Raw genomic sequence first — 14,720 nt, 5'->3', positions numbered from 1 at the left:
CATCCAAAAGCTGAGGATGGTAGTCTCCTACCTGGCAATACCCTCTGAATTTATAATTTGAAAACCACCTCTACCCCTAAAATATTCAAATACATTTTTCAAATATTCTTCTGAAATGCAATCTTTATCCACCAAGAGGAAACTGTTACCCAACATGTCACTAAAATGAGACTATGTCCAAGAAAGTAGTTAGTCACACAGTGTAAGCCTTCTCATCCTACATAAAATACTTTAAGAATGATTAATATGCTCCAAGAATTCCACATAAATGTGGCAATCATTACTGTAGTTATCTGAGTTTCTCTTGACCTATAATATATTTATTCTTTTATGACCGCTGTCAGGAATTTTTTTTTACCTCAATTTCACATATGAGGAGACAGGGCAGAAAGAGAAGCACTTACCAGAAAACTCAGAAGATTAACTGAAGGCCTTCAGAATCTATCTAATCCCTGAATTATGCCCCTTTTTGCTGGATGACTTCTGGTAGTGCTTATCTACAACCGCAGCAGAATAGGACATCAAGTGTATTTCAGAGAAGATGAGTTACAAACCATAGCAGTGTTAAGAACTAATATTACATGAAGGTATGCTACAGGTTATGAATATACAGAAGTGAGATGTTACTCACTTGTAGAAGGGGACAGCTCTTCTGAGAAATGTAATAATTAATAGCCTAAACCAGAACTGGGACTGGGTCCAACTAACAGTGAAAAACCCCAGGTAGCTGCATTCCTTGGGGATTCACTACGCTTACAATGAAGGGTACAGGGTCATAGACAAGTGTTCCTACTGCAAAGCCCTTTTCTTTCTGACACAGCATTCATCTCCTGAAAGGAACAGCCTCCAGTCTAACACTGTCAGTCTCCTATGTCCTCATTTCTACCTGAAAACCAAACAAAAACTGAAAAGTATAAACCTAAATGCAAATGAAAGAAAAGTTAGAGTATCCCTGAAGTCCACTAGGAACTGTGCTTTCATTAATGATTTTGTTTTGAAATGAAATTATAACATGATACAGGAAATATCTAAAGGAAATATCTTGGAGTCAGGTAGATCAAAAGATTTATTTCACGAACAGAAAGTACAGAAAATGTTTAATCTCTCCAGTAGGAAAACAAGGACAGCAGTCAGCAATGGCAGCATGTTTCTGCAAAAGCTGTCAAGCTTAAAATCCTTTAGCAGACATTAGCATCATGGAGGACTTCAAACATTGCTCAATGGACAAGGCCACAAAGCTGCAGACGTGCCAGTTAGCAGGGCGGATCAAAGGATGTGTACAGAAAAGGCTCTTTCCAGACTGTTCCCTTTTCTCACATAACAACAATGTTTAAATGAATCTTTCTTTTATCGTTAGGAAGTGATAATTTAAAAATAAACAGAAGTGAGGTGCATTAAACTGTGAAACTAGGTCATCATTTTCTTAAGAGGAATGAATTTATTATTTCAAAATAGCCAAGAGAAGATGAGAAAGATAAGAAAAACTTTGGTATCAAAGGGATACTTCTGAGCTCTTTTAGATGAGGAGATAATGAACAGATATATTAATATAATTAAGTACAGTTATGTTTGATGCATATTGTATATTATTGTCACTAAAATAATTTAAACATTCTTTTTTTTAAGCAAAGACCTTATGAGTGGAGCTAGTCTAAATACCTTTGGATGAAAAGTTCTGGTCAGAAAATACCTAGTAGCTGAAACTTAAAAACCTCACAGAAAAGAGCTTAATTAATTTCTTAATTAACTATTGGATTTATTTTTGAATGCCAAAATATTTCAGTTAATTATTTTAAAAATAAAAATAAACTAGTTTTGAGTTTTATTTTACATTATAGAAGGTAATATGAGGCTTATATGAAATGATTAAATGGTCAATATAATAATTAAATATCATAAGATCATTTCAACAAACTAATTCAATCAGACTGAATTGAATTTTAAGAGGGTTAGAGGTGGAGGTTTCAGTTAGCTGATATGTTTGCAATTATGAAAACACTTCTTGTCCTCAAAGGTAAAAACCTGAAAATCTCAAAACTGTTCACAAAATCATATTGAAGTCCTGACAACTAATTCTTCTTTATGTTGAAATACCTTGAATTGTAGTATCTTCATCTATCAAGCTACCAGGCATATAGGCAATCCTTTCGGGTCTGAGTTTTGTGACCCCTTAGCAATACATAAATGCTGCTCAAAAGAGCTTTCAGTTTGAGTAGAAAAGATGAACAAGGGTAGAGATACATGAGTTCTCCATGATCATACAGATTGCTAAGGACAGTCCTAACTGCAGCCATGTGGGTTTTGTCCCTTATAAGGCCTTAGCTGTTAGATCATGCCTCTGAATCACTTTGAGATGGTCTGTGCTTAAAGAAGGCAGGTACAGCAATTTTAAAGATGGAGTAGGTAGTAGTCTTAAATTAGTCACTGAGGGAACTTTTGCCCTGTGCTGCGCCCTTTCTGTTTTCTAGTTCTCTGACACCTCTCCAAGCCCAGTCAACATTGCCTGGCCGCTTTGCTTGAGTAGTTGTTTCTTTGGAGAAACCTTCTCTCAGCATCATCGCTTGGTTCTGCCTGAGGAGCAACAGATAAACCTTGACAACTCCTGCCAAAGAGCATGATCTCACAGCAAAACCACTCCTGTGTGAGAACTAATTGCATATAACAAGCCATATTTTCATCAAGGGGTCTTCCATCTTGGCTGCGTCCTGTTCGGTGCCACAATTCTGCAGCAGCCCTATGAAGAAGCTTCATAACGTCTGCTCTGGTATGCAGCTCCAGATGAGGCATGGTGCTGGAGATATGGCCTGGTGTCATGCTGGGGAGACCCTAGTGGGACCTGTTCTGGGTCGTTGCCCTTTCACCGAGCAGCATTTGACTACTTGTACTCCAAATGTTAGAGATTACTTTATAAAAAAGAGTAACATCCTTACAAATGTGTATGTGTACATATAATTTTTTTTTCCCCATTAAATTCAGATTTTCAGTTTGAATATCTTACAAGGAAAGAGCTCAAAGGCCTTGAAGTTGCTGTCTAGTGCTCAAGATAATTGAAGTGAAACAGCCCAGTCTCTGAGTGATGATTGAGGAGAAGATCTGGTTGGAAATATTAAAGCAGACTATATTTTGGGGAACTAGTCTCATTTAAGGTATTTTTTAATGGGTTGCATTCAAAATGACCTTTTTAATTTCATTTTTTGCTGTTTTATACATATATACTTAATATAGAAACTGAAATCCTATTTAAAAAATCATTTAAATAAAATATTTTTGTCAAATGAAAAACATTTTTTCTTACTTTAGCACACATAGACAGCTGCAGAATTTCAGGCACATGTGATTTGATTTCATTTGGTTTGTACCCTTTAGGATGAAATAATGCTCCATTTGCAAACATAACTGTAGCAGGGAGGCTGTGGTTTTGATCATGTTATTCAATGGCATGTGGGTTGCTGTAGCTTGCTCAAAATATTTGATATTATGTCCCTATTCTTAGTAGTGATGAAACTTTAAATGGCTCATACGCAGTTAAATTTGGGCAATATCTAGTAGGTATCAGTAGTAGTAGGTAGCATTGGTGTTTTGTCATGATTAATTTGAATTTTAGCAGTTGAAAGACCTCTAACATTTCCATTTGGGAAACTGTTTCTAACACCCCATATCCTTGACTTTCAGGAAGATCATCCTGGTAATCAAGCAATATGTGCTTGCCTTTCATAAATATCTTCTATTACTCCCACACACATTTCAAAATTATACCTACTTAGATTTTTTTAGGTATTTCTGGCAAGTGTGTCCTATCGGTGCCAATGAAAGCTAGTAAAAAGTGAAGCTCTATATTCCTTGTATTGCTTGCAAAACATCTACTGAGAATTTCAACCTGACTTGGCTTCTTTTCTGTGACTCAGAAACAGCATAGTATATTATTCTGGTTTGCTCTTCCTTGTCTATAAAAATGATGGTAGCATTTCTACTTAAATAAATAGGCTTTGTGGTAGGTAGGATTATCACCAGCTAAATGAATGACATAAAACGTTTCTTCAATTTCACTTGAGCCTCCTCTTCTTTTATTTTGTGAATTTTCACTGTGACCTGCCATAAGCAATTTTACATCCTAAATCTCTCCTAAAGGTTGCTTCTCATCTATATTCACTGCAACTCTCTTATCAACTAAACAAATACTTGATAACAATTTGAATGTGTGGCTAATGATAAAAAAGTTCTTGTATTCAAAAAGAAATGTGTGACACCCCGAAAATCCCTGGGCAGAAGAAATTGTAGTTCATTATTCCATTTGGCTGTAAAGACTTTTTATCTCATATTGATAACTTCTAGTGTGATAGAGTAATGTCAGTGTGTTTTGCCTATTATTTTAAAATTAAAAACCTTGTGGTTTTGCAGTGTAATGCAGGTAAGATCTTGATGGTTTATGGTTAGATAGTTTAATTGGCTCAACTGCTGGGCAGGAGGAGCAGCAAGAGCAGCCTGCAGCTTGCCTGACCCTTTTCTATCAGATTGAGGTATTATTATGTACTGTACTATATTAAGCTTCATCGGGGAAAAAAGCACAATCTGTTCTTTTTAAGCTTCTTAATAGTTTCTAGTACTGATTCATGGGAAGTGGAACTAACAGATTGTTATAGTTAGACTGTAGGTGGGGACGCATATGCTTGAGTTTTGAACAAAATTCCAACTCTGAAGCAGGGATGAGCCTTTTGCATGATGATGTAATTTATTTTTTTTTTTTAATTTTTTTTCAAACATGCAGAGACATATGGGAGTAGCTTTTGAACTGGGCTTAGGGCCAGACATTCAGGTAGGCAACATGCAGGATTCAGGCTGGCATTTGAAAAGAACCCAGCTGCCAGTTGTTGCCGTGAGTATAGGGCATATTTACAAAAAACATCGACAGCTAGCAACTCCAATTACGCCACTGACAGACAAACTTTCAGTAGGAGATGAACATCCAGTAAAAAATTGTGATACCTCCTCCAGCTGAACCTTTCACAATATAGAGGTGCCAGTTTCCAAATGCTGAAATGGAGATGGAGTTCGGTGGGAGAAGAGAAACTGAGTACAAATTGACCATACTTCAGCTCCAGCTTGTGTTGTTTGCTGAGTCTTTTCTGCTGAATTGGAACTAGCCAAGCAAAAGTAATCAATCCTTCCCTTCTGCTTTTTTTCCTTAGGATCTTTCTTTAAATTTAAAGATGGGAACAAATTAGGTACATAGATACATTGCCAGGACATAGGCAGCCTCCATCACAGCTTTAAATGATTCTATGATTCTAAGGACATGGTTTAGTGGTGGACTTGGCAGTCCTGGGTTTAACAGTTGGATTTGATGATCTTAAAGGACCTTTCCTAAAGGAGTCTCTGGTTGTATGATCACAGGAGACTCACAGAAGACGTTTTGATTCCAGCTTAGGAAGTCTGAATTAATTTTCCCTTGGGGGTGAAACTACAAACTCCTCCTCAGGGTCAGGCTGCATAAGTGCTCAATTGTCCATCCATGCGTGCAAACCCTAAAGTCCCTGTAATCCTTCTCCTTGTGTCATAGACCTGGATGAAGAGTGAGAGCTGCACTGTTAGAGGGAACTTGCTCTTGCTGTGGCAGGTTTGATAGTACTGCTGTGGATATACCACAGTTCAAGAACCAGATGTCCATGAGGAGCTCAGTTCCAAGCATGGAGATGATCTTCCACTGTGAACCTCACATCTCATCCTCAAGGAAAGATGTAATGTAACTTACCCAGTTTCCACTCCCACTCCCTCAGTGCTACATGTATACCTTCATGCACTTGCAGGTTTTACACTAAAAGAAAGCTAGCCCAGAAGAAATCCATCCTAATCTGTGTGCAAAGGAGTTTAACAGGAAAGATTTTCTTTTTCCATCAAGGAGTGTTCATTATCCCCAAAGTATAGCTCAAATTAAATATACATACCTCATCAAACCTCTTGCACAACAGGGGAATTCAATATGAATAATTAATTAAGTAGAGTTTAATCAGCAATGATCATGACAAGAGCTCCACTGGTGTATTTGTGTGAGCATCTTGAAGCAAAGCTGCTTTCTGTTTTCATCAAACCTCCCTTGAGATTATGCCATACAGCTATAGTTTTCCCAGCTGGAGAACTCAGTCACTCTCAGATTTGGACTGCCAAGATGGTTTTCTTCCAATGTTAAGAATGTAACACTTTTCTAAGTGGCCTTGGTAGTTTAACATGTTTCCTCTTGTTTTGGATGTTGCATTGCTTTCTGTATGGTTTCACAAAATCTCCCCCTCTTGATCCATGATGAGACCATGGCATTTGTGCCAGAGCAAACTTTATTTAACTGGAAGAGAGTTAATGCACTTCATGTTCATTGCAAGACTTACTATTTTTCAGTGCTGTAATTAAACCTGTTCTCAGCTTTATAGCAAGCCTCAGGGTAACAGTTTGTACTCTTATAACACTTTCAAAGACGGCAGTATCTGGAACATTGAAGAGATCCAGTTCTGTAAGTCAATTAGACCTGGCTGGGAATTTTCCATTGACAGGGTTTTTTTGACAGAAAATGAAGTCTTCAGAATTTCAATCTCTTTGAGGTATACTATGGAACAGCTTTTTTTCAAACTTTCATCTTCTATGGCAAAGTTTGATATGGCCTTTTTTTCCTTTTGTTTCCTGCTAGGAAAAAGAGAAACAGAACATTTAATGTTGATCCAGGTTGACCTAAACGAGAGTAATTTTAAACAAAGAAGTGTATTTCCTGTCAAACAGCTTAATTTTATTTCAGATGGCCTCAGGGCCCAGTGGGAGTTAAATATGACTGACCCCTATTTTTCCTTCAGACCGACTTCTGAGGCTATCATACATCTTTCATGAGGCATCACGTTTTCAACCTCTAGCTGAACCGCTTCAGTGTCTCGTGGGGATCACCTGATGTTCATGTATCACAGGAAACAAAGTTTGCCCTGAGAGCGTGACACGTGGGGAAGCACCAGGCACCTGATTTACGATTCCCAGGAAGCACTGCAACCACTGAGTTTAAAAAATCTTAAGGCATTTTCCCAGGAACAAGTTGCATAGTCCTGGGTTTTCCACCAGGCCTATCTATTTACAGCGGATAGGAAAATGAAAGTCGTATTAGCTAAGGAGATCTGCATTTGGGTTGCCATTCTGGCTGGGCACCATTTCAGGCACAGGTTCAGGGCGGCAGTGATTTATTCCTGATGTGAAGGTGATGGTATTTCCTCTCTTCTGCTCTTTGTCTCTTTTGCCTATTTCTGTGGTAAGATCTTCAAAGGGAAGACTGTTTTTCACATTCATATACAGTGCTGAGCGTAATACAGCCTCTAAACTTAGCACCAGAGCAACGGGGACAACTCCCCAGGTGGGCAAGCTGGATGCTTGACAGCTCCGATGTTCTGGGTCACAAAAAGAGACAGCAGTCCCCATGCAGCTGTCTGATTCTCACTGCTTCACATGCATTTTCACTGTCAGTGCTCTTATATACTTGCAACTCTGTTAGTAAAAGAAGGTGTTTTCCTTACAGCTTCTTCCAGCTGCAAACTAACAGAAATAAGTGAAGGATCAGGATTCCTTGCAACAGCATTACTTTAACACTCCCAGTCTTATTAATTTACTGACTGTGTTTCTGTGGAATATTACTGAGGGGTTAAGGCAATATTTTGGAGAAAGATTTCCTTCCTCAGAGGCATACTTACTTAAATGAGACATGAAACAGATTTAGACAGCCAGATGGAGGAGCACAGGGAACCAGAAAGACAATCCTGGTCAGGATGGTTGTCAGTGTTATCAGTACACCCACTGTTTAAGCACCGTGACTTTTATGTAGGCCTGTCAATGAAGAAATTTTTTATGGTGAGACAGCATAAAGAACAAATGTATCTATCTGTTAATATTTATTACCAGTTTATCCCATAGAGGAAGAATAGATTGAAGATATTTTTCCTGTTGGATTGGTAGACAATTAATAAAGAAAAAAAAACCCCAAACAAACAAACCCTACCCCCCAAAAAAACCCTAGAAGTATATTTAGTTAATCTGTGATCTTGTGATACCTATAATGCTAATCCTCAATTTTGCTACTCATTCTCCAGAAGTTCTTTCTTCAACACAGTAAGTTTTACCTTTCAGTGTAATTAAAAAATTGCTGCTTTTCAGATTGCATTATTATCAAAGTCGTGTTGTTATGAGTCATTGTTTGGTTTTGCTTACACTTAAAATATTACACCTCAAAATTTATTCTGAAGGTATCTTTTTAAATTTTCTGAAATAAACCCCAGAGCACTTGGCCACATTCAGTCAACTTAGGGGAATCAGAAGAGATGGCAATTTATACATCTATTGTGGTACACCTTGTGGACCAGATCTTCACTGCTACTGAGGTACCTAACAGCATTTGGTTTCAGCAAAGATGCAGGCTTCTAAACAGAAGTGAAGTTTTGAGGAAAAAATGTTCATCTTGACCTGAAAAATGGATTCACTAAAATGTTAATATTATTTTGTTAAGATCGGTACACTGGTCTCTGCACAGATATGTAACATATTCTTTAAAATATCTGCTGTTTCCAAAGCGAGAAAAGCTTTGCAAATTTTAATACGGGCATATGTGTTTCTCTTTGTATTTAGGAAACTACGGTGAAAGTGGAATGGAAGCTTTCAAAGATATGGCGGCCAAGGAAGGGATCTGCATTGCACATTCCTACAAGATCTATAGCAATGCTGGTGAACAGAGCTTTGACAAGCTGCTGCGAAAACTTCGGAGCCACCTGCCCAAGGCACGAGTGGTTGCTTGCTTCTGTGAAGGCATGACTGTGAGAGGTCTCTTAATGGCTATGAGGCGCCTGGGACTCGCTGGAGAATTTTTGCTGCTGGGCAGGTGAGTAATGCTACACAATTATAGCCAGCCTGTAGGGCAAAAAACAACAGTCCAGTCAAGCATATGTAAAGCACATACTCATGTTCTGTCCTATATATGCACATATCTAAAAGATAGAAGGTAATGTCAGCCATGTCATAGCAGTGCATATTCTACAAAGACATGCATCATCCTCATGACATGCCAGGCAAACACAAGGCTGCTTGGCCAGTCCTAATAGCATTGTGTAAGGGAAGGCTGGCACACAAACATTTCATCTGTATCATCCATTTTGCTCACTGCAGTTTAAAATGCATCATGTACACATACAGCCTGAAGCTATGCCTCATTCAAGTAACATTGTGTTAAGAATTGCTGATGTGGCCTCTGGGTGGACCTGAAATAGATATTCCCCAAACAAAGTTTGTTAACCATCCCATTTTCTTCTTCAGCCAATCTGCTGACATGTGCATACTTCCTAAAGGCAATATATAGGTAAGCCTTTCTCTTAGCTCAATGATGTCGGTGGTTCCTTCCCTAACCACTGAAGGCGGAAAGGGAAATTCACTCAGATGTGTTTACCCAGCAGGCAAAGGCTCTGGGCTAGTAAAGAGAGAAGTAAAAGATACTTACATAAACTTAAGGGGATTTTTGTATTTGCCATGTATTCAACAAGTGAACCCTAAATAAGATGAGCAAAACAGTGTATTGACCACAAACTGGAGCATGCCAGAAGTCAGCCAATGTGGCCTGAGACTTTGCAGAGCATTGCTAGAAGGATGACCTGATGCTGTCCCAAGCACAAACCCTACAGGAACACAAATAAAACGGTGTTGATGAAATCAGATATCCTGGTGAGACCTTCAGGGAAACTTGTAAGGACTGCACCTCTGCCCAGCTGTCTTGAAAGCTGGGACGCTGACTGTCCTGCTGGTAGGACACCCGCCTCTATCTCCTGTCCGCCCTGTTGCACACAGCTTCTCTTCCCCTCGGGCAAAGGGGAATGCAAGCAGGCAACAACAGGGACTCCTGCCTCTACCCTTACTCTGTGGCATCAGCCTACATTTTGGCAATTTCAGATGTGAATGCCTTCAATATTTCTCTGTCTTATAGCAACTGTGTCCACCCTTCTTTTCAAATACTTTTTATCTGTAGGTTCTTCCATGAATTATCTTGGCCCTTGCCTGGACTGACACCCAAAAGGACCAAAGCCCTCAGAGTGACATTCACCTAAATATATTTAGATGTCTACAATTTAGACACTTCCATGTGGGCTAGCAATCAGGATTCCCTTTATAGTTAATGGAGAAAAACAGGACCTTCTTAGGTCCCTTGTTTGTAATGTGGACCTTTCAAGTAGGTCAGAGAAATCACATTTATAGAAAAGGGCTTGTACAAAGTCTCTCTTGATGACTAGCTCTGGTGGAAAAGCCTACCCGCCAGTTGTTTAGAGTAAAGCGGAGCAAATGCCGCCTCCACTATCTCTAACTGAATCTGGTGCCACATGACCTTTGCTGTCTTCTATCCAACACAAGAAGTTGCCAATTCTGTGCAGCAGCACACAAATCTAGAAGCACATAAGTATCATTTGCAAAAAATATGTTGGCCCTTGACACCTCCAGACTCCAAGCCATACTTAATTTTGTATGGGATTTGTTTATGTACAGCACTGCTAAATTTAGCCCTTGAGATGCCTTTATAAGGACTTCAGGAACTGGTGATTGTGAATAAGAACGAAGCAATACAGCTTAGGTCTTCAAAAAAGCAAGGTCTAGAGAGAACTGGCTTTGCTTTTTTTTCAGTGAAAAATACCTGTTTCTACCTGCAGTAGGAGTTGTCATGCCTAGTTATAAGAAAGTTGTTATTCAGTAGATGCCTTCCATTCAGTAAATTGAAAGTGATAGCTTCTTTCAGAAGTCTAAACTTTAATGTGTTTGAAGTTAAAACAAAAATTCTTAATTCTACCAGACCAATTTATGTGTGTCCATGCATGTGGCAGTCCTATAGAATTTACTTGTGAAAAATGTAGCCTGAACTAGAAGTGTTTACAATGAAACTGTATGGGTTTGTTTTATATCCTTTCTATTTATTAACAGAGATTCCAAGGTATTGGATGAGAAGTGGTTTCTCAGAAGTAGGTTAACCTGTTCCCAGCCAGTAGCTGCTGGGGACAGATGTAAACTAATTGCACTTATCGTCACCCAACCAGAGCATTCCTTTGGCTGCATCAGACAGCTGAGGACAGCTGAGGACAGCTGGGGTGATGTAGGCTCTCGGCTCTACACTTCAGAGAACCTAAGGATCTAGAAGCCAGCTATAAACCAGCTATAAGTGAGAAATAAAACAACTCATTTTGCCTACTGAGTACTTTTGTTTGGCTTTGAGTCACCCTTAATCAGGAGAGAGGACTGCTTCATGTCCCTGAAGGGTTGCAAGACTCATGTGCAGAGTGTGGGATGTTGTGGACCGGTTATGTTCCACAACATATTACATTATTACAAGGGGGGGGGGGGGGGGGGGGGAGTGGAGAAAAAGAAAAAGCGGGGAATTTGCAGGAAGGTTTCTTGATGTAGATGGGATGCAAGACAATAATATCATTGTCTATTGATGGCCTGAGTTCCTGCAGGGATCTAAAGCTCCATTTTCCAGAACGTTGATGTGCTGTGTGTTCTCTTGGTTTGTGCTGTTTGCCTTTGTTGTCCACAAATATTTAATTGTTGGTCCAGAGCTAGGCTTGTTTGTTGGTTCTGTGTAGGACAGCCTAAGTCACTGACCTGGGATGGGTGTGACACCAGGACAAACCCAGATCTTACAAGCAGATTACGTTGGGGACTTTACTGTGCATCATTTTTATAGGTGGAAAAGGCATTTCAGAGGATTTTTAAAAGAGCAGATGGTTCAGAGCACTCAAAGGGGAAAGAGCTACATCTGAAATAAAAGAAGGCTCATGCAACTGATTTCTTTTGTGAAGCTATGCAGGAAAATGGACTGGGAAAACATTTATATTTTCACTCATGCTGTGATCCTTGAGTTGCTCTGGGCTGCCCATTCAACGGAGAAGGTTAGAAAAGGCCACTCCAAGTGTAGGGAGAATGCCTGTCACTGAAATGCAATGGGTTCACATGGAAAACTTCATCTACTAATGGATACATATTTGTTATCTCACAGATGCATGTTGCTTCACCCTTGTTCTGTGAAATGGAGAATTATTTTATTTTATTTCAAAATGCAGAAAGTACTAAAGTCCCTAAGCCACACAGTAGCTCTATGGGAAACCACAAGAAATTAACATTTCCACTTAGCTTTTTGTTCCGTTTCTGATTTGGGTTTACCTCTAATATTTCCAATCTGAAGCCTTGCAAAAAATACGGAGATTTTTGAAAGCTAAGGATTCCTCATAGCACCTGTTTTATGCTCAGATAAACAGAAAATGTAGTGGCCAAGGAGAGTGCCTATCAAATAAATCACCCTGTACAGTCCCAAGGGGAGGAGGAAAGATATCCTTCAATAAACACTCCACTCTTGGTGTACTATGCAGTTCCTAAAATTACATTGCCTGCCTGTGACAGAGATGAAAGATGGCATGTCATTAGTGATTGTAGCATTCCAGAGCTTTTTGATTCATGGAAAACATTTTAAATGCTCAGCAAATATTTACCTCGTGAACCTTGAGGAACTGGACTTAACCTCAAATAAAAAGGTGAGTGTGCTGTCTTTCAAATGTGAAAAAAAAATTATTTTAATGTAACCATTATTCAACTTAATTGAGATATGGACACCAGGCTTCATCTGTTTGTCCTTCTTGCTTCTGTCATCCACAGGTCATACGCCAGGAGATATCCTTATAGATAAAATTCATTAAAGAGTAAATCATACATTCACATAACAGAATAATTTTGGAACATATTTCAGAAGAAAATATGGAGTATTAATTGTGCAGATAAAACCTATGTAGTTGTAGGTGATTTTCAGCTGTTCCTCGTTTTATGTAACAGCTCCAATAGCTGAAATTTTCTTTCATGTTGTATGTCTGCCTTCATCCTGCTCTTGTTGACTACTAGTTTCCGACGTTTGAAAAAAACATCTGCAATAACTCTCTCCAGTGATAAATTCATCTGATGCCTTTCATCTACAAGAATTCCAAAATATCCCTCAGAATGACTAAGTATTTTAGTGCCAGGTGACATGATTTTCTATAGTACAATAGAAATGATTAGCTACTACTGAAATCATGCATATTGACTGTAACTGTTCTAAACAAAATGGTTCAGAGAACAGTACCACACTACTGAATGATTTTATTCTATTTTTTGCTTGCTGGCACTATTTTATCCTATAGCAACTAACACTTCTGGGATGGGACTTGAGCATGGTGTTGGTGACAGCACTGTCAGGGACTGTTACCAAGATGTAGTTTGGACATAGATATTCTGTTTTGGGGTAGAAGAATGTTAAGATACATGGCTGCAGGCCTTGCATGCCCTTTATCTGCAGACAAGAGAACAGCCCTGGGTTGTTTTATTTAATAGCATAAAATCAGTTATTATACAAACCTACAGAACAAAAGACAGAAATTTTGCAAAGGATTTGTAATTCCAAATGCAAGACAGTAGGACTTTTCCTACCTTGAGAGGAAAAGGGAAAGGAGAGAGGGAAGTAAAGGCATTTAGAGATAAAATAGCATGCTCAGCATCTCCAGCTTTCAAATGGCATTCCAGAGGCAGTATTGATCTGCAAGGAATTACTGGGATTTCTATATGCTGCATGTTCCAGTGTGCATAACGTGTGTCAGATTTACTCTGGTATTGACTACCTTGTTTGAGTAAAGAGAAGTTAGTTAAGATTATCTGGACTTCCTTTTGTATAAAATGACAAAATTACACACAACCAGTAAAAAAATCTAGCAGAGATGAAAATGTTTCCTTAGGTTCTAGTATTGATTCTGATTTTCAGCTGTCCAGTTGGAGAAACATCACTGAAATTTATGTCTGATTTAATCTCCACATGGCTCTTAGGTACTTACTCAGTCAAGGGTCTGCAGAAATAGTGTAAAATTGTGTCTTGCTTACAATATCTGCAGCAAAGAGGCAGGAAACCTAGAACTACAGGACACCCCACAGAGTTTCCATGTTTCTTTGACGTGCAATCAGAACTTGATGACTATGCTTTTAAATGTCCTTGCAAAGATTAAAACCCACATCCCGCATTTTCAGAATTCACTGCGTTCTGTGATATGCAAAAGGCTGTGCCCCAGGGTAAGGGGAACCCTCTCGAGCATGCCATTAGTGGCAAAGCATATCCCGCTGAAGGAGAAGGGGAGGACACCAGTTCCAGCAGTGTGATGATCACAAGCAATTCCTTGCTCTGCAAGAGGGAAGGTGGCCCACTGAAGCAATGCCCATTCTTCTCAGAACAACACACATTTTTCCTAAATTTCACAAATTACCACTCCTAATAAAATTTACCTGCTTAGCTCCTGAGGGAAGGATTGGAGGAAATTATTGATTCTGAGTCTCACAGATGTTGCAGCGAAGTGAGCTCAGTAGAAGGTGAGTAGTAGAGATAAGGAAGGAGAATAAAGTGTGGAGGACCATTAGTTCCAGGAAGTCCCCAAAGTAATTTGGCTGGTAGGAAACTCAGCAATATGTGAAGAAAATCTGGTTAGCAACCAAAAAGGGCAGCTATTGCTGCAGGAAAATTAAAGCGAGATAGATTATCTGAATGACATGAGTTCTTTTCAATAATTCAAAGAGATCTTTCGTGAGACTTGTAAAAGTGTCTGTTAGAGAAAGAAAGATCTCACTGCAGAGGATGTGATTTCCCTCCTTAAAATATGCTGTGTGGTGTAGGTTGA

General features: G+C 39.1%; 1 protein-coding gene across 2 annotated transcripts in view; it reads left to right on the top strand.

Moving 5' to 3' along the window:
* Positions 1-8,643: 8,643 nt before the first annotated feature.
* LOC119143724 (metabotropic glutamate receptor 5) overlaps positions 8,644-14,720 on the top strand; it is a 156,184-nt gene continuing 150,107 nt past the window's right edge. For both annotated transcript variants that reach the window (XM_037378285.1, XM_037378284.1), the window contains exon 1: positions 8,644-8,887. In XM_037378285.1, coding sequence (XP_037234182.1) covers positions 8,658-8,887 — 230 coding nt within the window. In that variant the 5' untranslated portion in view covers positions 8,644-8,657. The remainder of the gene's footprint in view (positions 8,888-14,720) is intronic.

Source organism: Falco rusticolus, chromosome 2, assembly GCF_015220075.1.
Source record: "Falco rusticolus isolate bFalRus1 chromosome 2, bFalRus1.pri, whole genome shotgun sequence".
Classification (NCBI taxonomy): domain Eukaryota; kingdom Metazoa; phylum Chordata; class Aves; order Falconiformes; family Falconidae; genus Falco; species Falco rusticolus.
Note: the sequence above shows the minus strand (reverse complement) of the source record. Positions and strands in the feature narration are given on the sequence as shown.